Raw genomic sequence first — 11,516 nt, 5'->3', positions numbered from 1 at the left:
CTCAGTTTAATTGTGTCCTGCAGTAAAACCACCACCATCTGACTGAGAGGAATGACTTTTAGAGTGATGTTTTGTCGCCATGGGAATCTGTCGTATATAACGATGGCAAAAATAAACCCATTTTGATAGAATGCATTTGTTTGATGTCTGTTGAAAATGTTAATGCTAATCTTTCTGATCTTTCTGATGTAACAGGTTGATTAAAAGGTTGTCTACTCCTCCACATCAAGCATCAGCTGCTTAAACTATGAATCATTTTTTAGCTCTTGTGTTTTGTAGGGAAAACCTTCAGACCCTGAAACAACAAAACATTTCCTAAAATCTACAGCTGACCTTGACACTATGAAAAGTTTTTTCAACAGCTTATTTTTTTTAAATGTGCTTATTATTATTTTTTTTTTACAAAGACCCAGGGTAACATTTTTTTTTTGAAACATTTCAGTGCTTCATCCTCTCGCTTACACGTCATTCCTTTCATCTTTAGATACCCAAGGACTCTGTTCAAGGTCACTGTGAGCACAACAATTGCTCTATTGTAATTAAACCTCCACTCCTGTGATAATCTCTCACAGAAGCCCAAAGTGTACAATATCCCCTGTTCAAAACAGTGAAAACTGAGTCGATTTAATATTCGCACACCTCTCACGAGAGCACGCAGGACCCAAAACAAGAGGACGGGTCGGTATCGCCTGCCTCGTGGACCTGCTGTCCCTTTTTGCTCTTTTCATTAACTGCTAAATTCACTGGCTTTCAATAGGCTCTTTCAGCATGTCATGCTACACCACCACTGAGCTACAGCCACGTTGCCACCCATCTTTCTTAATGGGGACTGGAGACTGTGGAGCTGCCTTGTTGCCATGGCAGCAAGCGCTTTCACATTCTCCCCACATAGAGTGGAGTATGCATGTTGTCCTTCCAAACTGGAGCGCGCCACAGCAGAGACAGGTCTGCTCTCAGACAGGACTGAGCCAGGGTTATTTACCTCCTGCTCTGATACCAACTGCCCTCCTAATCCCACCACCCACACTCCACTTTCCATTCTCGTCATTACTTATGCATAGCGTTTCCCTGTGGCTGCTCTCTCACAGAGAACTTTGCTCCAACAGGTGCTTTTTAAAATATTTCTTAAAGCTTGCTTGTTATTTTTCACAAGGGTGTAGCAGTGAAGTGGAAGTAGTCATTGGGGGCTAGGAACTTATCTATTGTTTAGATGTTGTGAAGGAGCCTTAAAATGAAATAAAAAGTCTGGGTTTTAACTGCATTTTCCCCATCTTAGTAAAGATAATGTTAAGAATAATACATCAGTAGCCCTTTGAGTGACCGGTAATCTCCCCAGGGTGTTCCTGGCATTATACACCTTGTATCTGTTGCTGACTTTAGCTCCCCTACAATCCTCTAAAAGATAAGAAGGTCCACGGGTGAATAAATCAGGTTTGTATTATTAATAGTTTATTTAATTCATGTTACTAATATATCTCCAACAATATAAGGTAATACCAACATGGTAAATCCTGAAATTAGAGGAGTTGGGATGTTTAGTTTAGTTGTTGTATAGTTTTCAATTGTTTTGCTTGAAAATATTAATCAGTTAAATGGTAAATGGCCTGTATTTATATAGCGCTTTACTAGTCTCTAAGGACCCCAAAGCGCTTTACATATCCAGTCATCCACCCATTCACACACTGGTGATGGCAAGCTACATTGTAGCCACAGCCACCCTGGGGCGCACTGACAGAGGCGAGGCTGCCGGACACTGGCGCCACCGGGCCCTCTGACCACCACCAGTAGGCAACGGGTGAAGTGTCTTGCCCAAGGACACAACGACCGAGACTGTCCAAGCCGGGGCTCGAACCGGCAACCTTCCGATTACAAGGCGAACGCCCAACTCTTGAGCCACGATCGCCCGTTATCAATTTTGATTGTTATTTCCTGTCCATCAGTCCACCAAGGAATCTGTTCAAGGTCACTGGGAACACAACAGCTGTATTGTAATTAAACCTGCATGGGGACATGTGCATGTTTAAAGCCAACATTTTCATGTAAAACTAATGAAGCCTTAAAATGCTGACAAAAAAATTATAAAAGGCTGGCATAGAACATATAGGTAAAACAAAATATTGGTTTTTTTGCAAACCTCCTTATAACACAGTAATAGGGGGTTTATTACAAGCATAGAGTGTCTAACGAGTGCTGAAAAGAAAGTAACCCAATTACCATTCAGAAGTATTGTATTTTTATTTAATTTTGCATGCTACTTCATCTTATTATTAATGTGACACTTTCCACCCCACTCTGTTCCCCTGTACAGGTGGCGTTTTTGATAAGACTACTTTTTCAGACAGCTGATTCATATATTTGTTTCTTCTAGGCTGGCCTATTATACATTCTTTCTATAATGTTTTTCTAAAAGTTCCCTGAAAAAAAGCCTGCAGATGGTAAAAAAATGTTGCAGTGAGAGTACTGACCGGGGCTACAAAGACAGATCATATTTCTCCCATATTGGCTTCTCTTTATTTGCACCCTTTAAAAAATGACTACTTGAATTTAAAATCTTTCTTCTCACATAAATAGCATTGAATCCCAATAGAGCACTTCACTCTCACACTGCTGACTTAACTGTGGTTTCTCGAGTTTCTGAAAGTAGAATGGGGGGCAGATCTTTCAGCTTTCATGCACCTTTTCTGTGCAACCAGCTCCCAGTTTACACTGGGGAGACAGACAACATCTCTATTTGTAAGATTAGGTTTAAAACTTTGCTTTTTGATGAGTCAGGACTGGATGTCATGACCCCGAACTGTAGTTTAGTTATGCTGCAATCAGCTCAGACTGCTGGGGACTTTCCATGATGCACTGACCCTTTCTTCTCCACCCCCTCTTTTCACCACCCACATAATTTACTACTGCTTGCTATAAAGTTTTGTCTTCTCTCTCATGTTTGTGTTCTGTCCCCGTTTCACCAAGCCGTCCTTTTTTTCTCCCTAACTGGTCCCGGCAGATGTCTAGCTGCCTTCCCCCCGATGCTGGCTCTACCAGAGGTTATACTTCCTGTCAAAAGGGAGTTTTCCCTTCCCACGATCACTAAGTGCTTGCTCATAGGGGATTTTATGATTATTTTCCCTCTAACATTTTTTATGTGTCTTTTACCTTGCTGTATAAAGCAAGATGATGTTGTAAGTCGACGCTATATAAATAAAACGGTATAATTTCATAATTCATAATTTTTTGATGGGGGATTTTTGGCTAAATATTTATTGCATTATGTCAGTGCTGTTTTAGCTCTCTGGTTTATCTGAGTGTGAGTTATTGTGTGGAACACCTATACCTGCTTTGGACAGATGTTCTGGGGAACATTTTGAGAAACGATAAATGACCTAATGGCTACAAAAACAACTCACTATGGAAAAACAAACAAACAAACAAACAAACAAACAAACAAACAAACAAACAAACAAACAAACAAACAAACAAACAAACATTTCGTTTCCCAAATCATGTGACCATTTGCATCGTGCAGGCTTCCCCTTAGTTGTGTGTAGTAGAAGCGCTTTTGCATGTCTGGACATGCCTTCCGCAGTAGTGGATGCTCACTTATGCCCGGTAAGTGGTGTGGATGCAGGACAGAATGCGGGTAATGATGCTTGGATAATTGTTTCTTCGACACCCACCAGGTTCAAGGTAGGCCTAATATGATGCATCTCTTTACATTTAAAGCTCAACCTTGAAAGAGTTGCCCCAGAACTTAAATTGGTACTTGGACATGTTTGGCTTTGGAGTGAAGGTCATACAGCGTTATTGCCCACAGCAAGTGGAACCCACTTGAGTTTTCACGGTTTTTTTTCCCTCGCTGAAAACTACTGAGTGCGTGAGTTGGAGAGAGCGTAGACTCAGTGTATAGGAACATGTGTGTGTTTACAAATGAAAGGGTACGTTGTTTATTTTGTTAGAACGATGATATGCTGCTGCTAAAATCACTATCTATTACTAGTGCAAGTACTCCAGGACTAGTACTGTCGCTACTGCACTACTACAGTGTAAACATTTGGTTTCATGCACTCACTCTCATTATGTGTGCACCATACTGAGAAATGTTGCTTAGACTGTGCAGCTAGGCTAGCAAAACAAGCATATCGGGTTGGACCACAATAATCAGCATCCGATATTATTCAGTGTCTGTGAAGATGTCAACAGGGACTCAATATTCTGATCTGTGGTGAAAGCTTTCCCGACATACTAATGCAAGGAAGCCTTTGATCGAGATACAAACAGCCAGACACATTTGAAAGCTCTGTCTTTATGCGACTTCACGCTTGATGTGATCTCCTCTATACACTGCACATTTATTTCACCCCATGCAACTTAAGCTGGATTTGTGAATTCTCGGAAGGCAGCGTGTCAGATCACTTGTCTGACATTAATTCTGACCTTCCGTTTACAGTGAGCCATTTTATGGCAGTGCAAACCTCTGTTTGTTGTTGATGCTTGTTTCACAGCGGTTTCGGTTCCCTTTCTGTGGGGATAGTGTTGGTCCTGAGGTTTACATTGGCTTGGCAGCGTCTTGGTAGTAATATCAGTCATTGTAGGAAGATGAGGCTGTACCCCTTTGGCAAGAAAGACACACTGCAAGTTTATTTTCTTTTTCTCTCAGGTTCAACAGCTGGAAAAACACAGCTTCAGTTTGTACATTTGGCATGTGCTTCTGCATGCCTGTGGTCATTTGTATCTCTGTCTTCCAGCTCGCTGAAGCTTCTGGCAATATATTAGGGTTTAATGTCTACATGGAAAAGTATGCATTTATGGTTTCACCCATGCAACACAAAAATTACAACTTTATACATATATATATTCATAGGTCCCACATCCTTTTCCTGCAACACTGGGATTGCAAATATCTGTAACACTGGGATTACATTTGCAGTAGCATTCCAACAGTTCCCTATTCTCATCGGTTGTGATGCCTTCTTGTTCCACTAGCTCACTTCTCATCAGAATGTCCTGGTTCCTTAACACGTGCAGCTGTGTTCAGTCATATTCTTCTTGATTGTACCGAGGTAGACTTGGGGGGCCTTGCCAGATGCCACAAGACCTGGTTAGGATTTGAACTCCTGACCTACAATCAAGTGACGCCCTATGAGGAAGCACTTGGTGACAGTGGGAAGAAAAAACTCCCTTTTAACAGGAAGAAACCTCCAGCAGAATTGGGCTCAGAGAGGGGCAGCCATCTGCCACCATTGGTTCTGTATAAGTTCTATATAAGAAGGACTCATGCAGGCTGGAGAAACTGATCAGGAAGGCTAGCTCTGTGGTCGGCATGAAGCTGGACACTCTGGTGACAGTGGCAGAGAAAAGGACACTAAAAAAACTGCTGGACATTATGAACAATGCTGGGCATCCTCTGCACACGGCCATTAACAACCAGAAGAGTCTGTTCAGTGACAGGTTGCTTCTCCCCAAGACAAGAACTAACAGACTTAAAAACTCCTTTGTCCCACACGCCATCAAACTGTTTAACTCCTCTCTGGAGGGGAGAGGGAGGGGAAACAGGAGGACAAAGGAGGGGGAAACAACAAAGCTGTAGTGCCTCTTCACCTCACTGTGCAATACCTTGTGCAATACTTTTTGTAAATAGTCAATGGTGCAATAGACCTCAATACTTGAAATGTGCAATTCCCTTCGTATATTTTATTTATATTTGTCTCTGTATTTATATATGTGTGTGTGTGTGTGTGTGTGTGTGTGTGTGTGTGTGTGTGTGTGTGTGTGTGTATATAATATTCTGTAACTGTAACTTCTGTCGGTGCTGTGCTTTTGGAAAACGAATTTCCCAGAGGAACCCACCCGAGGGATTAATAAAGTTCTATCTTATCTTATCTTATCTTATCTTATCTTATCTTATCTTATCTTATCTTATCTTATCTTATCTTATCTTATCTTATCTTATCTTATCTTATCTTATCTGTATAAGGGGAAGAAGAGAGGAGAGAAGATACACTGTGGAAGAGAGCCAGAGATGAGTAATAACTAATGATGAAAGAGTGGTGTGTAAAAACACAATGTGCGAAAAAACATGAGTGAAGAAGAGACACTCAGTGTATCATAGGAAGCCCTTGGAGGCCAAGGCCTATTGCAGGCTAAGTAAGGGAGAATTCAGGGTCACCTGATCCAGCCCTAACTATAACATAATATATATATATTTGTGATTTTGCCTGTGTAATACTGGGCTTATTGATGCAGTAGAAATGATTTGCTGTATTCTATAGCCTGTTTTTTCCCCCTCATTCAGCATCCTCTAAGAGCCTCCCCTGCTTGCCTCACCTACAGAGGCCCAGGAAGCTGGCTGGTCTGGTGCTGAGTGCCTCCTTGTCTTTCTGTTGTGAACTGCACAGGATATGCAGGAAGCCTTGAGGAGGGCCCCGGTGCCAACTGGCCCTCCCTGCCTGCACCAAGGGAAATATCTTTGGGGAGTCCTGGGGAGACCTATGGTGGGTGTACTCTGAGCCATTTTGCAGCTGAATAAAGGCTGAGAAAGTAAACTGTAGACCAGCTCATAGGGCAGATTAGGAGATTTGGCTCTACAAGAGGAAAAATGCATATGAAAATGAAAAAGTGCAAGGCGGAGCATTAACAAAGCTTTAGTGTACTGAGCACCACAATCCTCCCCTGGCTTGTGTGTGTCTGCATGTATGTTTGCAACATTAATATCCCACGGTTGTTCTCATCCATGCAGTATCTGCCTGTGCAAACCCTTTCTGAATCTCCAGCTCTCCCTCCCTCGCCCTCCGTCTGTTGCGCCCTCCCCCTCCCTGCTCTCGCTCTCTCTCTGTGTGAGCGTAGTCTGGGCGCTGAGCCAAGTAGAGTGTGTTTTTTTGAATGAATACCTGATGCGGCTGATGAGGCTGGCTGGGGGAGGAGCTGTGTCAGTGGAGTACTGCGAGAGAAAGAAAGAGGAGGGAGGGAGAGGGAGAGGGAGAGAGGCAGAAACACACACTGAGTGAGAGAGAGAGAAAGCGAGAGAGAGAAGCAACCAAGCAGAGAGGGAGCTGGCGGTCTGGTGGCCTTGCATAACACACGTTAGAGCAGCCTTGCACGTAGGTCTTGGTGTGAGCTCTAGAAGTGGGGAACTTCCTTTACCGTCAGCTCGTTGCAGGGGCAGCATACCCTCCAAAAACCGGAATTCAGAGGCAGAGACAGAGAGAGAGGGGGAACGAGAAGGAGGCAGAACAGGAGCAGCTTTACAGCACAGGCTCCAGGAGAGGAGAGCAGCACAAAGGAGAGAAACGGGAAGAGGAGTCCTACTAGGAAACACGTCTCTAACACAGACGCACACGCGCTGACAGGCAGGAAGAACCCTCGGACATGCTCTGCAAGCAGTGGCTGTGGTGAGACTGGTGAGCTATTCTTAGTACTTTAAACAGAGGAGAGGAGGAGGAGGAGGAGGAGGGGGGGGGGGGTCTCTCTTTTCTTCTTGATTTGTGGCATAGTAGTATTTTCTGCCCTGCTACTACACTCATGCGCTCTCACTGTCATCCTTAAGCCCCCCAGAGGCTACAGCTACAGCCACAGCATCAGTCCCACTGATCTGACCACAGTCACAACCAGCCGCTGGGACTGAACAGCAGTGACCACGCTCGTTTGCAGGGGTTCTCGCTGAGAAGGGGACGCATGTATGCATGAACCGTCTGCTGTGTGTCAAGCCGTGATGCAGAACTCTGGAGTCATTGTGAAGACAAACAGCCTGAACCCCAGTGCCTGTTCTTACTGTCTGCTTTAGTCTGCCACACAGTTAAGTCCGCCTCTTAAAGGCACAGGCGGCACTGTTGTACAGAGAAGCGGACAGTAAAATGGCTCTTTTGAATATTAGAAAAAGCAGTACGCTGTATTGATTTTTTTCCCCTGTGCTTGAAGCAGCAGTAGGTGAAGTGAGGTCCTATTTGCGTGCAGCAAATCATAAAACCGAGGCACACATTGTCTTCCACAATACCTCCCCTTTCTGTTTCATGCCAGAGCTCAGATTGATAATGATGTTTTTGTTTTCTATATATAGCCATTTGCTGTGCAGGGTATTCACTAACTGTCTGTGTCTGCTCTAGCAGGTGAGCCATGATGTATAGTCTTGACAACAGGTTCATCACCCCGGGGTCATTGCACTAGCTTTCTGTGTAAATATTTGCCTAGATCTAAAAGATATTGTCATCAAATAATGTCAGTGCCTCTCTGCATAATCTGACTCCAGAGTAATGCTGCTGCTATGAAGCTGTGATCAATGCAAGGAGTAAATAGTAGGTCTAGGAGAAGACTCGGAGCTCTGGCGGAGGAAGTTAAGAGGCGGGGGGACTGGAAGAGCTGGCAACTGCTGCATAAGAGAGGAGATGTAAGTCTGCTCGGGGGGGCCTCTCACCTGGAGACAGCACACAGAAGAGGCTGAATGAAATCACCTCATCCGGACACACACCGCTGCACAAACCTATTTCTGTGGTTTATGTAGCTTTTTGTGAGTGTGTGTGGGAGTATGAAAAAAAGGGAAAGGGTGGCTCCATCACTCAGTCTGAGCTGAAAAGCATCAGTGTGATGAGTGGAACAGAGACAGTTCTGTCCACCCTCTCTCTCTCCCTCTGTTGTCATCCCTCCATGCATGTCTTAAAGGTGTCCGTCCCGGTCCGGGAGACTGACTCGGGGATCCCGTGCTGCGTGGCTCGGTGTGACACTCACATCTTGAAAGCTCGCCTTTGTTCTCCATAGTATCGCGTAGGCCTTATGTTTGTTGGTGTCAGTGTTCTAATAATAGGCTGATGGTGGAAAATCTAGAGAGGTTTTGGCTGCTGAGCCGTATGCGCGTGTGTGTATGTGTAACTGTGTATAGCGAGTACTGTGTCCAGGAAAGGAGAGACAGCTTCCTGTTTTAGTCTGTTGACACTGATGCTGCGTTTTTGTGGCGTTTGAGAATCAAAGCGTGCTGGCTTTGTCTTCCAGTGCTGCTGTGATGATAGGAGGTCCTTGTGCTTCAGATGTGATGTCATTACGGTGTTGACACAGTGTTGCTGAGGTGGGGTTGTTGCCGCCGAGCGATGCCGCACAGTGTCTCTCAGACTATAGCGGCGGCTGCGTCGCCGATGGGGGATCTCTCAGCGAGGCGGGGGCAATGGCGCTCTGATGCTGCAGGCGCTGCTCAATGTGGGTCAGGAGAAGCAGAGTTCTCTGTCTCCTTCTCATTCCCTATTATTCCTCCTTCTTCCCAATTCCTAATCTTCTTTTGTCTCTCCTCTCGCTCCCTCGCCTCCTTCCACATCCTGTCGTTTTGCTTTGCATTTCTCCTTCTCCTCCCCCTCATTCTCCTTCTTTCTTTTTCTGCTTCTGTTTCTATCTCTGCTGTTTCCCCCCCCCCCCCCTTTGTTACATCTGGTGGCTCTACTTGTCTGCAAGGCTAGATAAATTGCACAGGGGTTGTTGCTGCTTTTCGAGACAGTGACCTTGCCAAAGCTGGTGTCAGGGGTAGATGTGTTTGAGTAAAAAAGGGACCAAGATCGTCTTCTGTGCATTTCCCCCCCCTTTTTTTCTTCCTTCTGTTTTTATGTAACATGTCTGTGGTTGCCTGCTATAGTAAACCTCGGCCGTAAGATGAAAATACACTTTAGCATTTTCCAATAGTGGAGCTTCTATGAAAGGAATGGAGGAAGAGAAAACGAATGGATGGATGGATGTGTGTGTCATATAGTCCATTTCAGTCATTCCTCTGGCTAATGAACAACTCAGAGTCTTGTGCATTGACCCAGAGATAAGCCTGAAGAAAAAAAAACAATCTCTCAGTAAAAGAAATAAAAGAAACACAGAATATGAGCCAAAATACTGCATGTTATTGTGGTTTGAATTTATGGAATTTGCATTTCCCTCTATTTGCATGTTTTACAGATATCATATCTGCGAGTACAGATGCCTGAATCTAAACTGAACCTTCCACTAGCTACTAACTAACCGACCCCCTACACATCAAACTTTCCTCCCTATTCCTGTGAATAAACACATTGTTTCACTTCTCATTTAACTCAGCTTTCACTCTGCCTCTTGCTAAACCGGGCTGTTACCAAACTCATTCATTGTTTGCTTTCCGTCCTGTATTACATTGAACTTTGATACCCTTTATAAATAAGGTATAGATGAAAAAAAAAATCAAGGATCTTGCAGAATGTAATACAATCAGTTTTCAAATTGTTGAAATCTTGTGTGCATATTGTTTTTGCTTCATTTTCTAAAGTACTCATGATGCCAAGGTCTTAGACTCTTAAAGTAAAGACAAAAACATATGGTCCTCTGGGGCTGTTTCTCTGTGTGCTGCTATCCCTTCACTCTGCCCTGCTTTCTTACACTAGACCCTGGAGCAAGATAACAGCCAATAGCAGTGCACATGAGACTGCACACAGACACGAAAACACGGCAGTTCTGAAAACTCCTGCCTGGTGAAAACATGAGAAACCCTTTCCACATTATGCAAATGGTGACACACAGCATTGCACTGTATTTTCCTGTGTATTGCTCGTGGAAAGGCAGGCTGAGGGTTGAACTATGACTGACGAGTCTTTGTAGATCCTTGCAGATAGTATTTGGAGTCTACTCACAGAGCGTCATGTAGCCTACACAGACTGCACTACGTGTTGTGTTCAAGCACATAGACCGACACGAATTACCTGCAATGCTTACACCAGCTACCACCTAGTGGCAAAACATGGAGCAGCAGCTTCACAAACATGGAAGCAAGGGGGTAGTGGTTTTGTTTTTCTTGTTTCCACCTCTGCAGAGCATTTTGAAAATATGTTTAATAATCGCTGCCTGAGCAGACTGGGATATTTCTACAGTGCCATTAGACGAATGAGATTTAATTCTAATTTCAGTTTATTTGTTTAGCACAACTGCTGACGTTAGCTTCTCTCTGCCTTCAGATTCCCATTGACATTGTGGAAGAGGCGGCTCGATCAGAGATGATTCCTCATGAAGTCTTTGGGGCTCATTTTGTGAGCAGGAATGGCTCCGTCTTCTCCGGTGTGAGACCCTGAACAGTGAAAACAAACAACAGAGGCAGAGTCACCAAGCCCAGAGAGGCTGGCCCTGCATATAACCACTGAGGGGAGGTGAGATAGAGAGAAAGTAGCCTCAGAGGGACCTAGAAGCAGTGCCAGGGAATATTAAAACTGCAGCGGCACAATGAAATCTAACCAAGAGCGAAGCAATGGATGCCTTCCTCCTAAGAAGCGTGAGATCCTGGCTATGGAGCAGAGGCCAGTGGTAGTAGCAACAGCAACACCACCTGCTGCAGTTGCGTCTGATAATCCCCACACAGAAAACCTAGCATGGCTGGCCAGTGTAGCCAGTGAACGCTGCAAATCCAGGGAAGTAGATAGCCCTAGATGTCCCATCTCCTCTGCTTCCTCCTCTTCTCCCTCTACTTCTATTCCTTCTTCAGCCACACCTATATCTGCCCTACCCTTGGCCTCTCTGCCTGCAGTTTACCCCGCAGCTCTACCCCAGCA

The 11,516-nt window shown here is 44.5% G+C and overlaps 1 protein-coding gene across 5 annotated transcripts in view; it reads left to right on the top strand.

Annotated features, from left to right (window-relative positions):
* Positions 1 to 3,601: 3,601 nt before the first annotated feature.
* The window catches only part of atxn1b (ataxin 1b), a 16,471-nt gene continuing 8,556 nt past the window's right edge, over positions 3,602 to 11,516 (top strand). The window contains exons 1-3 of one of the 5 annotated variants that reach the window (XM_085292256.1): positions 7,702 to 8,135; positions 8,231 to 8,368; positions 10,929 to 11,516. The exon at positions 10,929 to 11,516 is cut by the window's right edge and continues 1,480 nt beyond it. In XM_085292256.1, coding sequence (XP_085148382.1) covers positions 11,191 to 11,516 — 326 coding nt within the window. In that variant the 5' untranslated portion in view covers positions 7,702 to 8,135; positions 8,231 to 8,368; positions 10,929 to 11,190. Of the gene's footprint in view, positions 3,676 to 7,016; positions 7,386 to 7,701; positions 8,369 to 10,928 lie in introns of those variants that run through there. The other 4 variants (XM_085292258.1, XM_085292257.1, XM_085292254.1 and 1 more) reach the window with 4 other exon arrangements.

Source organism: Mchenga conophoros, linkage group LG11 (assembly GCF_057382185.1).
Source record: "Mchenga conophoros isolate Kocher_MC1m ecotype Shallow Benthic linkage group LG11, M_conophoros_male_GT1.1, whole genome shotgun sequence".
In the NCBI taxonomy this organism is placed as follows: domain Eukaryota; kingdom Metazoa; phylum Chordata; class Actinopteri; order Cichliformes; family Cichlidae; genus Mchenga; species Mchenga conophoros.
The sequence above is the reverse complement of the archived record's forward strand: the minus strand, read 5'-3'. Positions and strand labels throughout refer to the sequence as shown.